The sequence below is a fragment of the Cervus elaphus genome, chromosome 9 (assembly GCF_910594005.1).
Source record: "Cervus elaphus chromosome 9, mCerEla1.1, whole genome shotgun sequence".
Classification (NCBI taxonomy): domain Eukaryota; kingdom Metazoa; phylum Chordata; class Mammalia; order Artiodactyla; family Cervidae; genus Cervus; species Cervus elaphus.
The window spans coordinates 89,989,475-90,001,991 of NC_057823.1; the positions used below are offsets into that span (position 1 = coordinate 89,989,475).

The window sequence follows — 12,517 nt, forward strand, 5'->3', positions numbered from 1 at the left end:
TTAAAAACAGTCCCAGGATGAAGTAAAAGGGGATCTCATGATGACTCTTGTGTTTCAGGTATAGAGGTCATGCTTAATGTAGATCTTGAGGAATGTAGGTTTGATATTATGAGATCTAGTAAATTTCAAGTTTCCATAGTTGTGTCTGCCCTTCCCTGGAGGGTGAATTGGTAGATACAGTAAAAGGCAATGGGAATAATCATTTTATTGATGAGATCTATGAAGTTGATGGTGTGTTGTTGAGACAGTAAGTATTTTCCCATGATGAATGTCTACCTCGAAGCCTAGCATTTACCTATTTATGTCTTGAAAAAAATGTGTTGATTCCTGTAGTCTCTACGTAGAAGAAAACAGAATTTGTTACATGAATTTTCTCCTTTAGACGTACATTTTAATATATGTATAGATTCTCTCATGAGAGACAGATAAAGTCGATAACCGTAATGGACTATGTGTAGAAGAAGCATATGTCTGGTGGGGTTTGGTGCTCGGGAAACTTTTTATTTACTTTTTTGTTCCTTTTTAATATGGTATCACACATATGTCATTTACAGGTGAATAAAATATTTTCCTCTAAGTTGTAAGTTATATATATATATAAAAGGTAAGAAACATTTATAGTCGGAAAAACTGTGAGACTATTCCTTTTATCATTTAAAAGTATTTAGCATTTCCTAAATTTATAACATTAGATTTTGAAAGATGCACATTTAAATTCTGTTTTAGTATGGAAGAAGGAAACAGCCAATTTTTTGTAGTACTTGCCAAATACCAGTAACATAGATTAAGAATTCTTAAGAGGCTGAATAATTGATGGTGTGAATGATGAAACCTCTGTTGTTCCACAGGAGTAATTCTATAGTTTGAGAATGCCCTTTAGTAAATGTAATAGAATTCAAGTAATTCTAAACTTGAAAGCCTTGCTCCATTAGGATCATATTTTCAGTGTGAATTACCTGGTGGTCCCACCATGGGAAGATGCTTGCTATGCTATGGGCAAGACAACAGCTGAAGCTGAAAAATCAATGTAGCCCTTCGGTTCTGCACTAGTCATGTTTGTCTTTCCCTCGTCCTGTCCTCACAGAGGTTGTGCGGTTTTTATTGGGAAACTTAAAAAGACCAAGTTAACGTTCAGACTGATGAAAGGTTATGTATGAAAGTTGCTTGCTTCACAATCGGCACATCAGCTGAATTCTCCTGTTTTCCTTTACCTTGTTATCTGTTGGGTCCTGATTTTTGTTTATTGATTTTTCTCTGTTTTGTTTCTACACACTTCCTGAAACTTAAAGTAGAAGACCATTCCCGTTTATTTAGAATATAGTAAAGATCAGTCCTGGGTGTTCACTGGAAGGACTGATGCTGAAGCTGAAACTCCAATACTTTGGCCACCTGATGCGAAGAGTTGACTCATTGGAAAAGACCCTGATGCTGGGAGGGATTGGGGGCAGGAGGAGAAGGGGACGACAGAGGATGAGATGGTTGGATGGCATCACCAACTTGGTGGACGTGAGTTTGAGTAAACTCTGGGAGCTGGTGATGGACATGGAGGCCTGGCATGCTGTGATTCAATGGGGTGGCAAAGAGTTGGACACGACTGAGCGACTGAACTGATACTTGCTACCTTTTCTATGGTACCCATTAATAAGAGGCAAGATGAGAGGAAGGTAATATCCTAGATAACAGAATTCAAAATTCAGTGATTATTAGAGCATATTGTGTTGGCAGGTATTGTTTTATAAATGAAACTTAGTATGTTTATGTGCGAAGTAATGCAAGTGAAAAGGCTTCCTGGGTGGCTCAGTGGTAAAGAATCTGCCTGCCAGTGCAGGAAAAGCAGAGGGTGCCGATTTGATCCCTGGTTCAGGAGGATCCCCTGGAGGAGGAAATGGCAACCCACTCGGTAATCTTGCTTGGAAAACCCCGTGGACAGAGGATCCTGGTGGGCTGCAGTCCATGGGGTTGCAGAGTCGGGCACAACTTAAGTGACTGAGCACAGCACAATGCAAGTGAAGAATGAAATCAGCAAATACCAGATTTTCAGAAGGGAAGAAAGAGCTAGACACCCAGAAAAAAAGGAAGAGAAAGGAATTCATGCCTGATTCATTTGAAGAATCGTGATACTGGGATTCCTTAGGACAATCAGAAGGGTGTTAACTTTTTCAGAATACTGAATCAGAGTGATATACTCCTATCTTGCTTTGTTCTGTTGTGAAGACATTTGTGGTTTGTGTATTTGTTGTAAATTTCCTCACTAGTAATTGTCCGTTTCGGAGTGGAGGGGGAGATGTTATAGATGGTGGTAATAATTGTATGGGGGTCTCCCTGGTGGCTCAGCCTGGGAGACTGTGCCTACAGGTACAGAAGACACGAGTTCAATCCCTGGGTCAGGAAAATCCCCTGGAGAAGGAAATGGCAACCCACTCTAGTATTCTTGCCTAGGGAATCCCATGGACAGAGGGGCCTGGTGGGCTTCAGTCCATGGGGGTCACCAGGAGTCGGACACGACTGAGCAACTAAAAAGCAGCAACAATTACATGAAAAGAGGAAGGATTGCTGGTGTGGCGTCCTTTCTCTGATGTTTATGAGACTCTATGGCTGTTGAGTATGAGTGTGGAAGAGGAGGGATCTTCCACTTGGTATATCCAAACATGAGTTTACAGTGTCTTAGGTTTGCATTTAACGGATGAATATTGATGCTGAAAGTGACTGAGTATCTAAACCAAACTGGCTGTAGTAGAAAATGTATTTTATTGCCTCAGCCACTGAAAAGGCAAGGGTAAAACTGGATTCAGGAACTTGAACTTGAGTATCAAGACTTGGCACTTCTCCACCTCTTGGATCTGTGTTTGGCTGCGTGGCTTTACTTTCAGACTTCAGAGAAAGCTGGTCCCAATCAACACGATTCTGAATCCAACAGTAGAGGAAATCTGCATCTTTATGCTTAGGCAAAAGTCTCAGAATTGTGTCTTAAAAAATTTCTTTTTAAATTTTATATTGGAACTATAGTTGATTTACAAAGCTGTGTTCATTTCAGGTATACAGCTTAGTGATTCAGTTATACATACACACATGTCTATTCTTTTTCAAGTTCTTTTCTCGTTTAGGTTATTACAGAATTTGAAGCAGGGTTGGCTATGCTATAAAGTAGGTCCATATTGGTTATCTATTTTATATGTAGTATTGTGTTTGTGTTAATCCCCCACCTTTTCTCTTTAACTGTAAGTTTGCTTTCTAAGTTTGTGAGTCTGTTTCTGATTTGTTAATAAGTTCATTGTATCATTTTTTTAAAATTCCACATATAAGTGGTATCATATGATATTTGTCTTTGTCTGACTTACTTCACTGAGTACGATAATCGCCAGGTCCGTCCATGTTGCTGCAAATGACATTATTTCATCAGAATTGTCTTGTTAACTGTCATTGGCCTGATCTAAATCTGTGCCCAGCCCTGTGAGTAGTATCAGGAGCCAGGGGCCATCTCTTGGGGGCCTTTGTGTCCTCAGTGATTAGCACAGTTGTTACACAACGTATAGTGTAGTAGGTGCTCAGTGGACAGATGTTAGGTGAAACTGTAACCCGCTCTTCTGAAAGCAACCAGTTTGCATTGTTAGAGCTATTCTAATATATCCCTGATTTTAATTTTGAAGGATGTTGGTTAGAATTAGGTGACTTGTTAGATAGGCTGAATGAAAAGTGAAAGTGAAAGTCGCTCAGTCATGTCTGACTCTTTGCAATCCCATAGACCAGAGAGTCCATGGAATTCTCCAGGCCAGAATACTGGAGTGGGTAGCCTATCCCTTCTCCAGTGAATCGTCCCGACCCAGGAATTGAACCGAGGTCTCCTGTGTTATAGGCAGATTCTTTACCAACAGAGCTGTCAAGGAAGCCACACACGGAGAGGCTGAATATAATTACTAAAATCCAAGAACCTGAAACTTTGTATCTGCATATTATCTGGACTCTACCCAAACTTCATAGTATAATTTGGGAAATAAGTAAGAAAGTAACCTAAATACGAGTAAACACTTTAAAAACAGTAAGAGATTGATTAAGAGATAAGAGATCACCCACTGGCAGGAACAATTTTCTTTTTTTGAATCATGCTGACGAGTAGTGGGAGTCGTGAGGGTAACATAGATGATAGTTGGAAATGAGAAGATTTGAATTTTGGAATATCATGCCATTACAGTTCAGAGGAATGAGTCAGTAAAACTAAAATTACTCTTTCACAATTGTGACAGAATATGAAATAAGCACATAACGATCTTTAAATGTATGTTGTTTGAAATTCATTTTATAGAGATGTTTAAAATAGGTGGACTGGTGGGTTGTGTAAAATATTCATTAAATCTAATAAGAGGAAAAGTGAGCTGAAATAGATGTAAGACTTGTGTGTTGTATCAGTCACTAATGCCTAGTCTGCTGAGTTTAATAAAGGGAATTCCAAGACTAGATTTTTAGTATGATAGAGGAAAATGTACCTAGTTACCTTAAAAAAGAAACTATTCAGCACTTGTGTAATTATGCCTGTCTTCTGATGGGAACTTCACTTTCAAAGCTTTTTCTACATCGTCTAACTTCCATTGGATGCCAGCTTTGCCTCAAAAACTTTTCTTACAAGTTGAAAAGATTAAAGCAGAGGCGATTCAATTATCAGTGATGTCACAGAATTTGAGGCATTTCCAGTCATGCTTGTTTGTTCATTTTGCATAATCTCTCAAAACTTACTGATGTGCGCCAATCCGAAATGAATCTACTGACCTAACCACAGCATCTAATTGCCTGGGAGACTGGAAGAATGCATCATTTGAGTTCATCAGCCCTGGCATTAAAAGATGTTGTTAAATATTTTAAATAGTCAAGAGAATCATAGTTTCAGGTAAATAAATGTTTAATAGTTTCAGTTTATCAGAATAATAAGGTGCAGACTTTTAGGAGACTCATAATTATACAGTTTTATGAAAATCAGTCCTAAATATTCATTGGAAGGACTGATGCTGAAGCTGAAGCTCCAATAATTTAGACACCTGATGCGAAGAGCCAACTCATCAGAAAAGACCCTGATGCTGGGAAAGATTGAAGGCAGGAGGAGAAGGGGATGACAGAGGATGAGATGGCTGGGTGGCATCACTGACTCAATGGACATGAGTTTGAGTAAGCTCTGGGAGTTGGTGATGGACAGGGAAGCCTGGTGTGCTGCAGTTCATGGGGTCGCAGTTGGACATGACTGAGCAACTGAATTGAACTGATGGTGGTTTTGGTTATTGTTCATGAGTTTAAAATAGTAGAATGCTTGGAAATATGTAGCATAAATGACCTACCATATTATTCAAGACAGAGGTGTATGGTTTGTAGCAATAACATGTAGTGGACAGTCTCATGTGGTTATGGGTAGGGAGTCTGGAGATGAACTCCTGGGTTCAAATCTTGCCAGCCACTTACTTAGCTAAGGGACACTGCATGTGTTAACTACTATCTGTGCCTTAGTTCCCTGAGCTATGAAATGGGGTTAATAATACTGATACCTTCACAGAGATGTTGTAAAGATTAAATGTGTTTTTGTGTATAAAATACCTAGAACAACACTATATAAGCATTTGCTGTTGTGATTACTTTCTATAGGTCTTAAACTTTTTCTTCAGGATATATGGAATCTTAAAATGCTATATCACAGGCTTCCCTTGCGGTCTAGTGGTTAAGACTTTATCTTTCAGTGAAAGGAGTGCAGGTTCAATCCCTGGTTGTGGAACTCAGATCCCACGTGCCTCGCAGCCAAAAAAAATAAAGCATGAAACAGAAGCCATGGTGTAACAGATTCAATAAAGAGTTTAAAAATGCTCTACATTAAAAAAAAATCTTAAAAACTCTGTTTAATAATATGTAAAAAATATGGAAGGTCTGTAGTAAGTTCAAGTGCATTGCATTGAAAAATTCAGTAATTAAAGCTCCAAATGTGGTTTATTTTGTGTCTCCTTTAAGACACATCCCTCACACTTCCTCATGCTTTTGGATAGTGTATTTCCAAGTGTGTCCTAAGGATCAACTATATTGGAATCAGTTGGCGGACTGTTAAATGCAGACTCCTGAACCCTACCCTGAACTAAGTGGATCAGAATTTCTGGGTTTGCAAATCAGTATTTTTCACAAAGCTAGGAGTCGATTGTTACATGTGACAGACTGAGACTTGTGTTCCCACAAGTTATTCATCCTTCTCATGCTATGACTCGGAGAAGGCAATGGCACCCCACTCCAGTACTCTTGCCTGGAAAATCCCATGGACGGAGGAGCCTGGTGGGCTATAGTCCATGGGGTCACTAAGAGTCAGACATGACTGAGCGACTTCCCTTTCACTTTCACTTTCATGCATTGGAGAAGGAAATGGCAACCCACTCCCGTGTTCTTGCCTGGAGAATCCCAGGGACGGGGGAGTCTGGTGGGCTGCCGTCCATGGGGTCGCACAGAGTCAGACACGACTGAAGCAACTTAGCAGCAGCAGCAGCAGCGTGCTATGACTCAGTCTCACGCTTTCTCACTTAGAACTTCAGGTGTCGTCTTATTTCTCTAAGTTTAAGGTTCTATCACATCTCACGTTCAAGGAATTGAGTTTTCTTTCAAAATCACAACAGACCAAAGTTGTCTTTTTCTTCCACGTCCAGGGCCTGGGTTGCTACCTCCACACCCCTCCACTCAGCCTTCTCTTTCTTGTCCCTAGTTGCTTTCTTTCCCACTATTTGTCATAAGTGAGATGTAAAATTATTCTGGCCTTAGAATTCCACAAAAGATCTTCATTTGTCTCTGGTTAAGCCCAGCACTCCCAGTTCCCTGGCTCACCTAGGCTTTCCTATTTTCCTTCTCTTTCTTCTTTTTTTCTTTCTTTTCTCTCAGCTCACACTTCTGGCTTAGAAGTCAGGGAAAAGGTTGTGGTTGGTGAGGAGTAACTATCTGCTATCTTATTTCTTCTCCCTAGTCCCTTAGCCCCATGGCAGGCTTTCTAAGAGAGAAGGCACAGGTGAAAAAATGTCTGGAATATCTGTCCCTGTTGGTCTACATCTCTTTCCTGGACTCTTATCTGAACTCTGCATCCCTGTCTACGGATTTTGCAGCCTCACACATGTGAGACATCATTAGTCAATCCCAGACTGCCTTGTTTAAATACATTCCACTGAGTAGTTTGCCTTTTAACCCTAAAGTACATTAGGAACATGTGTATCTGGTGGTTCCTAAATATGAAGCCTTGTGTAGCCATGTGGAAATAGCAGCTACATGAAAATTTTATTACTTCTTGACCAAGGTAAAGATTAATAGGAAGCATTTTGGTTCATAGAGTACGTAATGCAACTCTTTTTTAAAAGCCATGAACTTGTTATGTTCGGGTGACTGCTCACATAATCCTTTGGAATCTTAATGATCCGTGAGATAAATTGCTCACATTTTTAGAGATACATCTACATCACAAAACAGCAGCTCTTTCAAGAGGCCCCTGCGCTGTTGTGCTTTTGAAAACACTTGAATCACACAGAGCTGAAAGTAGGAACAATATTGGCGTCTCATAAACACACACATTGTATGAAGAAGAAAACAATAAGGGTTATGCAAAAGAAAGTAAACGCTTTGCCAAACTTGCTTAGTTTTAAAGAAGCATGGACATTTTCTAAGAAGTGATATTAGTATTTTAGCTAGTACAATGGGGAAATTTAAGTCCTGGAAACTTAGGTGTTCTTTCAAAGGATTAGCATTTCCTTGCAATAACTGAAAAATTTTAAAAAGCATTCTCAAGACAAAACTATGGGAAAAGCAGATACAACCAAGAAATAAACTTTGGCTTTCACTAACTGCCTTGTGTGACTGTTCCAAGCATTTTGCTCATATTGATACTTGTATAATTGTCAAATAGATAATGTCACATTAAGGTTATCAGTCCTTTTGATAATTTTAGTTTTTGCTTGTCTTTTATAGTTTGATTTGGGGGAAGATGGGTTTTAATTCAGTTCACATGTTGCTGCCTAGGTTTTTCTTAGAATAAATTGGAGGAACATTTATTTTTAATAAACTAAATTTGATGAGTGTAAGGCAAGTTATTACTGTTAACATGCAAGTTAATATGCAAGTTAAAGAAACAAAGAACAAAGTTAAAGTTAAACAAAGTTAAAGAAAGTTAAAGAAAACAAAGTACTTATGAATGGTAAACAGTTCAACAGAAGAGGATTGTCATTTTTGACTTATTTCTCTGACCACACATTTGAATTGGATAGCTTAATATTTGATATAATTTTATGTCTTAGTTGCTTACTAACTCTTCACTCTGTGTTTATATCTGTAGACAATGCACCCTAATGAAAATATATTGGATACGTTTTGTGAACAAAGTCCTTTTTTTTTCTTTCCCTATAGGGATGCCCTCTGCATCTTTATTAGTAAATCTTCTTTCAGCTTTATTCATCCCTTTTGTGTTTGGAGAAACAGAGATCAGGTTTGCTGGACGAACAGAATTTGTAGTTAATGAAACAAGTACAACAGTTATTCGTCTTGTCATTGAAAGGATAGGAGACCCAGCAAATGTTACTGCGATTGTATCGGTAAGCAATGACAGTAGTTCTATTTTTACAGAAATAGATAGGAAATGTCTTAGTGGTCAGAATGTCTTTAACTGTTTGAGATCCTGAGTAGTTCCATTATGATAAATAATTTGCAGATAAACTATTCATTCCTTTTATATGTCTTGGAGATTTATAGAGTGATCTAAGGTAGCATGTGTATTTGACAGTAATAGTATTTTAAAAATATAGACTGGTTATTTTAAAATGTTAATATGCTTATTTTAAAACAAATATAAAGCAAAAATGTCAAGTATTTCTACTAAATTTTTTGGGAGGTAACTTGGATTCTAGTTATCTCTGCTTGGATTTATTGCTTAGAATCAAGTGACTGAGAGAAAATATATGAAATTTTAAATGTAGAGGAATGGCAATTAAAAAAAAACCTTTATGTTAGGGAGCTCCTCTTTTGGGAGAAATTAAGTCCAGTAAATAGAAGTGAGAAGTAGAAATTTGGTAGACTATTGCTCTATCTTGCTCACAGTTTAGTTAGTAGATGGGTTGTATGTACACGTATCTGTGTTTGTATTTAACCAGAAAATCATATCATATGAACACTAAGGACGTTGATATATTTGAGGCCCAAACAACTTGGATTTTTTTTTTTTAAATAAGTTTTTTTAATCGATAGGGAAACATTATAAAAAGAGATAAAGAAGAAAAACTAAGAATCCCAATGTTATAATTTTTTTCATTGCTTTTAGTTTTTAATTTATGGCATGTTTGTATTTATTTGAATTTATTTTTAGTTTGATTATATATTTATATATTTTTAATTTATTAAATTTTATAGCCTTTTACATATAATTTTGATCATATCCTGATAACTTTTTCAGATCGCTCTACCATATTCACAACTTTTCTTGATGGTGGCATCATTTCTCAGTCATTTCTCAATAGTTTTTCATTGAGGTTGCTTCCAATTTTTGCTGTTGTAAATATTGCTCTGATGGAACTGTTTACATATGCATACCAATTTCTGCATATTTTGGATTGTTAAATGATTTTGGGGTTATAGGACCATGATTTTCTCTTTGTATCATGTCTTTTGATATTTAACACTTTCCGAAAGACTGTGCCAACTTTTTTATTAAGGTATGAATACAAGTTTTTCAACACCCTTAACAACTTGGATTTCTTAAGTGTTTAAAACTAACTTCATTTTTGTAAATGAGAACTAGACATTGACTATAATATCCCCATACATCCTTCATTTTTTCTTTATACTCAATCATGATTTTTTCCTAGTAGCTAAGTTACTCATTTTGCATTCTTTGGCAGAAAAAAAAATCTCATTTGGATTTTCACAAGAAGTTGCTGCTTTATAATTTCATAATTATTACTCCTTTGAGAATCTTAGCAATGCTGATGTTACAGAATGAGGTCTTAAAAAGTTCTGAGGAAAAGTTTATAATGACTAATAAATTTGGTATACTAAAAAATTGAGTCTTTATTGGTGTTTTGGGGGAATATAAATAAGGCTTCAAGTCAAAAGTTTTGGAAAGAGTAGTTTCATTAAATTTTTTTCCTGATATGTTTTGGCAGGCTACTTACACATCTTCTTTGGGAGAATTTTAGCTACAGTTGATCTTCTTGCTCAGTTCAGTTCAGTCGCTCAGTTGTGTCCGACTCTTTGTGACCCCGTGAACCGCAGCACGCCAGGCCTCCCTTCTTGTTAGGTTCTCTGCAATCCACGTCAAATCAATTAAGAGGTGGAGGGAAAAAAATTCACATCATTGTTTTCCTATGTGATTATTACTTTTCTATGAAATGACCCCGTTACCTTCAAGAGAATAAACACATATTTTTATGTAGAATCATTTCTTTTTATAATGCTTTTGAAAGATGATTATTAATCAGTTGTTAGATATTTGTTTAGTTTTTGTACATCCTGTTTATAAACTTCAGTGTCATTTGATGATTCACGTTTTTGTTTTTTTTTTTCCTGTTGATTGCTGTATTTGGCATCAATTCTGCTTGTCCTAACTCTCTGTTATGTAAGAACTATCTGTGTTTTGCATTTGATAGCTGTATGGAGATGACACTGGGGACTTTTTTGACACATATGCTGCAACTTTTATACCCTTTGGAGAAACCAATAGGACAGTGTACATAGCAGTATGTGATGACGATTTCCCGGAGCCAGATGAAACTTTCATTTTTCACTTAACTTTACAGGTAAGTCCTTTTTTTCCCTCTGTTAAAGCTTAAACTTATAAAAATCTTAAAACGCTTAAAAGTAAGTTTCTCTAGAGATAAGCCAATTTAAGTGCTTGGTGGTGGTTTTCATAGAAGCCAGAACTGACAATCTTGTTGGCAATTCCATGGTCTGGTTATTCCTCAGACAATCTTATTTAGAAGATTCTGCAGCTAGTTTTTGGATTAATTCAGCTTTATTTAGGAACTGCCATTACAGATGCTCAAGAAAACCTTGTCTTCCCTTTGGCCCTTTTCTCTTCTGTCCCTCCCCTGCTACCAGATGCACAAAGAATGACCATGACTTCTGAGTTCCAAGGAGAGGGCTACAAAAAGCAGGCCTGGAAGTGGGAGGTCCCTGTGCCTTAGAATAAATTTGGAGTGACCCTGGGAAAAATGCTTGACTAGCCTAAGGTTTAATTGTCCTTTATGACATGATCTATTATATTGAGGCAATGGTGGCTAACACTGCTCTAGTTAATTTTTCTCCAGTGGATTGAAAGTTTCTTTTTAGAAGGATTGTGTTGGCATGATTAAAATTGTATGAAATTGGTACTGGAAGCAATCATGTTTTGCTTTTGTAAAAAACTTTTCTTGTAATCCTTTATGCTGCTATTAAATATCAATAAAAATGTTGTAGCACACTCTGCCTGTACTTATTAGAAAAATTGTTGTACTGTTTTAACTTTATTTTGGCTCTACAACTGATAGAATAACTAATTCTTTAAGTTTTAGCACCTTCTATAGTGTAAGAATAGAGTCGTGTTTGAACCAAATTTCATTCTGTCACTTAATTCTCTGTTACATTGTGTTACAGAAAAACCTGAAAGAATTTTTTGGCCAACTCAATATTAGTCATGAAATTTAAGTAATTATAATTTATTACTAGCCAGTGATTATTTATAATTACAACAATTTATATTTTAACAGTGATTAATGGTTTTAAAAACTCTTTTGAAGAGTTCTTGTTTGGGACTTCACCATGTTGATTTAGTTTGAATATATTTTCTTAGCCTGTGCCTTAAAAAATACTTGTATTTTTATTCATTTTCTGAATGATTACTTAAAGACTGAAATGCTATTAAAATAATTGTTTTCCTCTTGTTTAATGTGTTAATTTATTTTTTTGGCTTTTGTTTTAGAAACCTTCAGCAAATGTGAAGCTTGGGTGGCCCAGAACTGTTACTGTGACAATATTATCAAATGACAATGCATTTGGGATTATTTCCTTTAATATGGTATGGTTATGGTTTGATTTATCTTGTGATTGCTAGATAATAGTTTATTAAATTTTTGGATAGCTTTTTATGTTACCTAGTATCATCCTGTGTAAACATCCTGTAAGTGTTTTAAATAAGATTTGCTCAGCTTTATCCATATTCCACGTTCTGTAGACTGTCCTTTTTTTTTTTTTGTTTTTTGTTTTATCTAACTAATTTATTTATTTAGCATTTTTTTTCTTTTTTAAATATAAATTTATTTATTTTATTTGGAGACTAATTACAATATTGTAGTGGTTTTGCCATACATTGACATGAATCCACCACAGGTGTACATGTGTTCACCATCCTGAACCCCCCTCCCTCCTCCCTCCCCATCCCATCCCTCCGGATTATCCCAGTGCACCAGCCCTGAGCACCCTATCTCATGCATCAAACCTGGACTGGCGATTCATTTCACATGATAATAACATGTTTCAGTGCCATTCTCCCAAATCATCCCACCCT

At 36.7% G+C, this 12,517-nt stretch overlaps 1 protein-coding gene across 1 annotated transcript in view; it reads left to right on the forward strand.

The window, feature by feature from the left end:
* Positions 1-12,517, forward strand: part of ADGRV1 (adhesion G protein-coupled receptor V1) — a 540,993-nt gene that overhangs the window by 18,820 nt on the left and 509,656 nt on the right. The window contains exons 2-4 of the mRNA XM_043913586.1: positions 8,392-8,576; positions 10,623-10,772; positions 11,933-12,028. Of these exons, the coding sequence (XP_043769521.1) occupies positions 8,392-8,576; positions 10,623-10,772; positions 11,933-12,028 (431 nt within the window). The remainder of the gene's footprint in view (positions 1-8,391; positions 8,577-10,622; positions 10,773-11,932; positions 12,029-12,517) is intronic.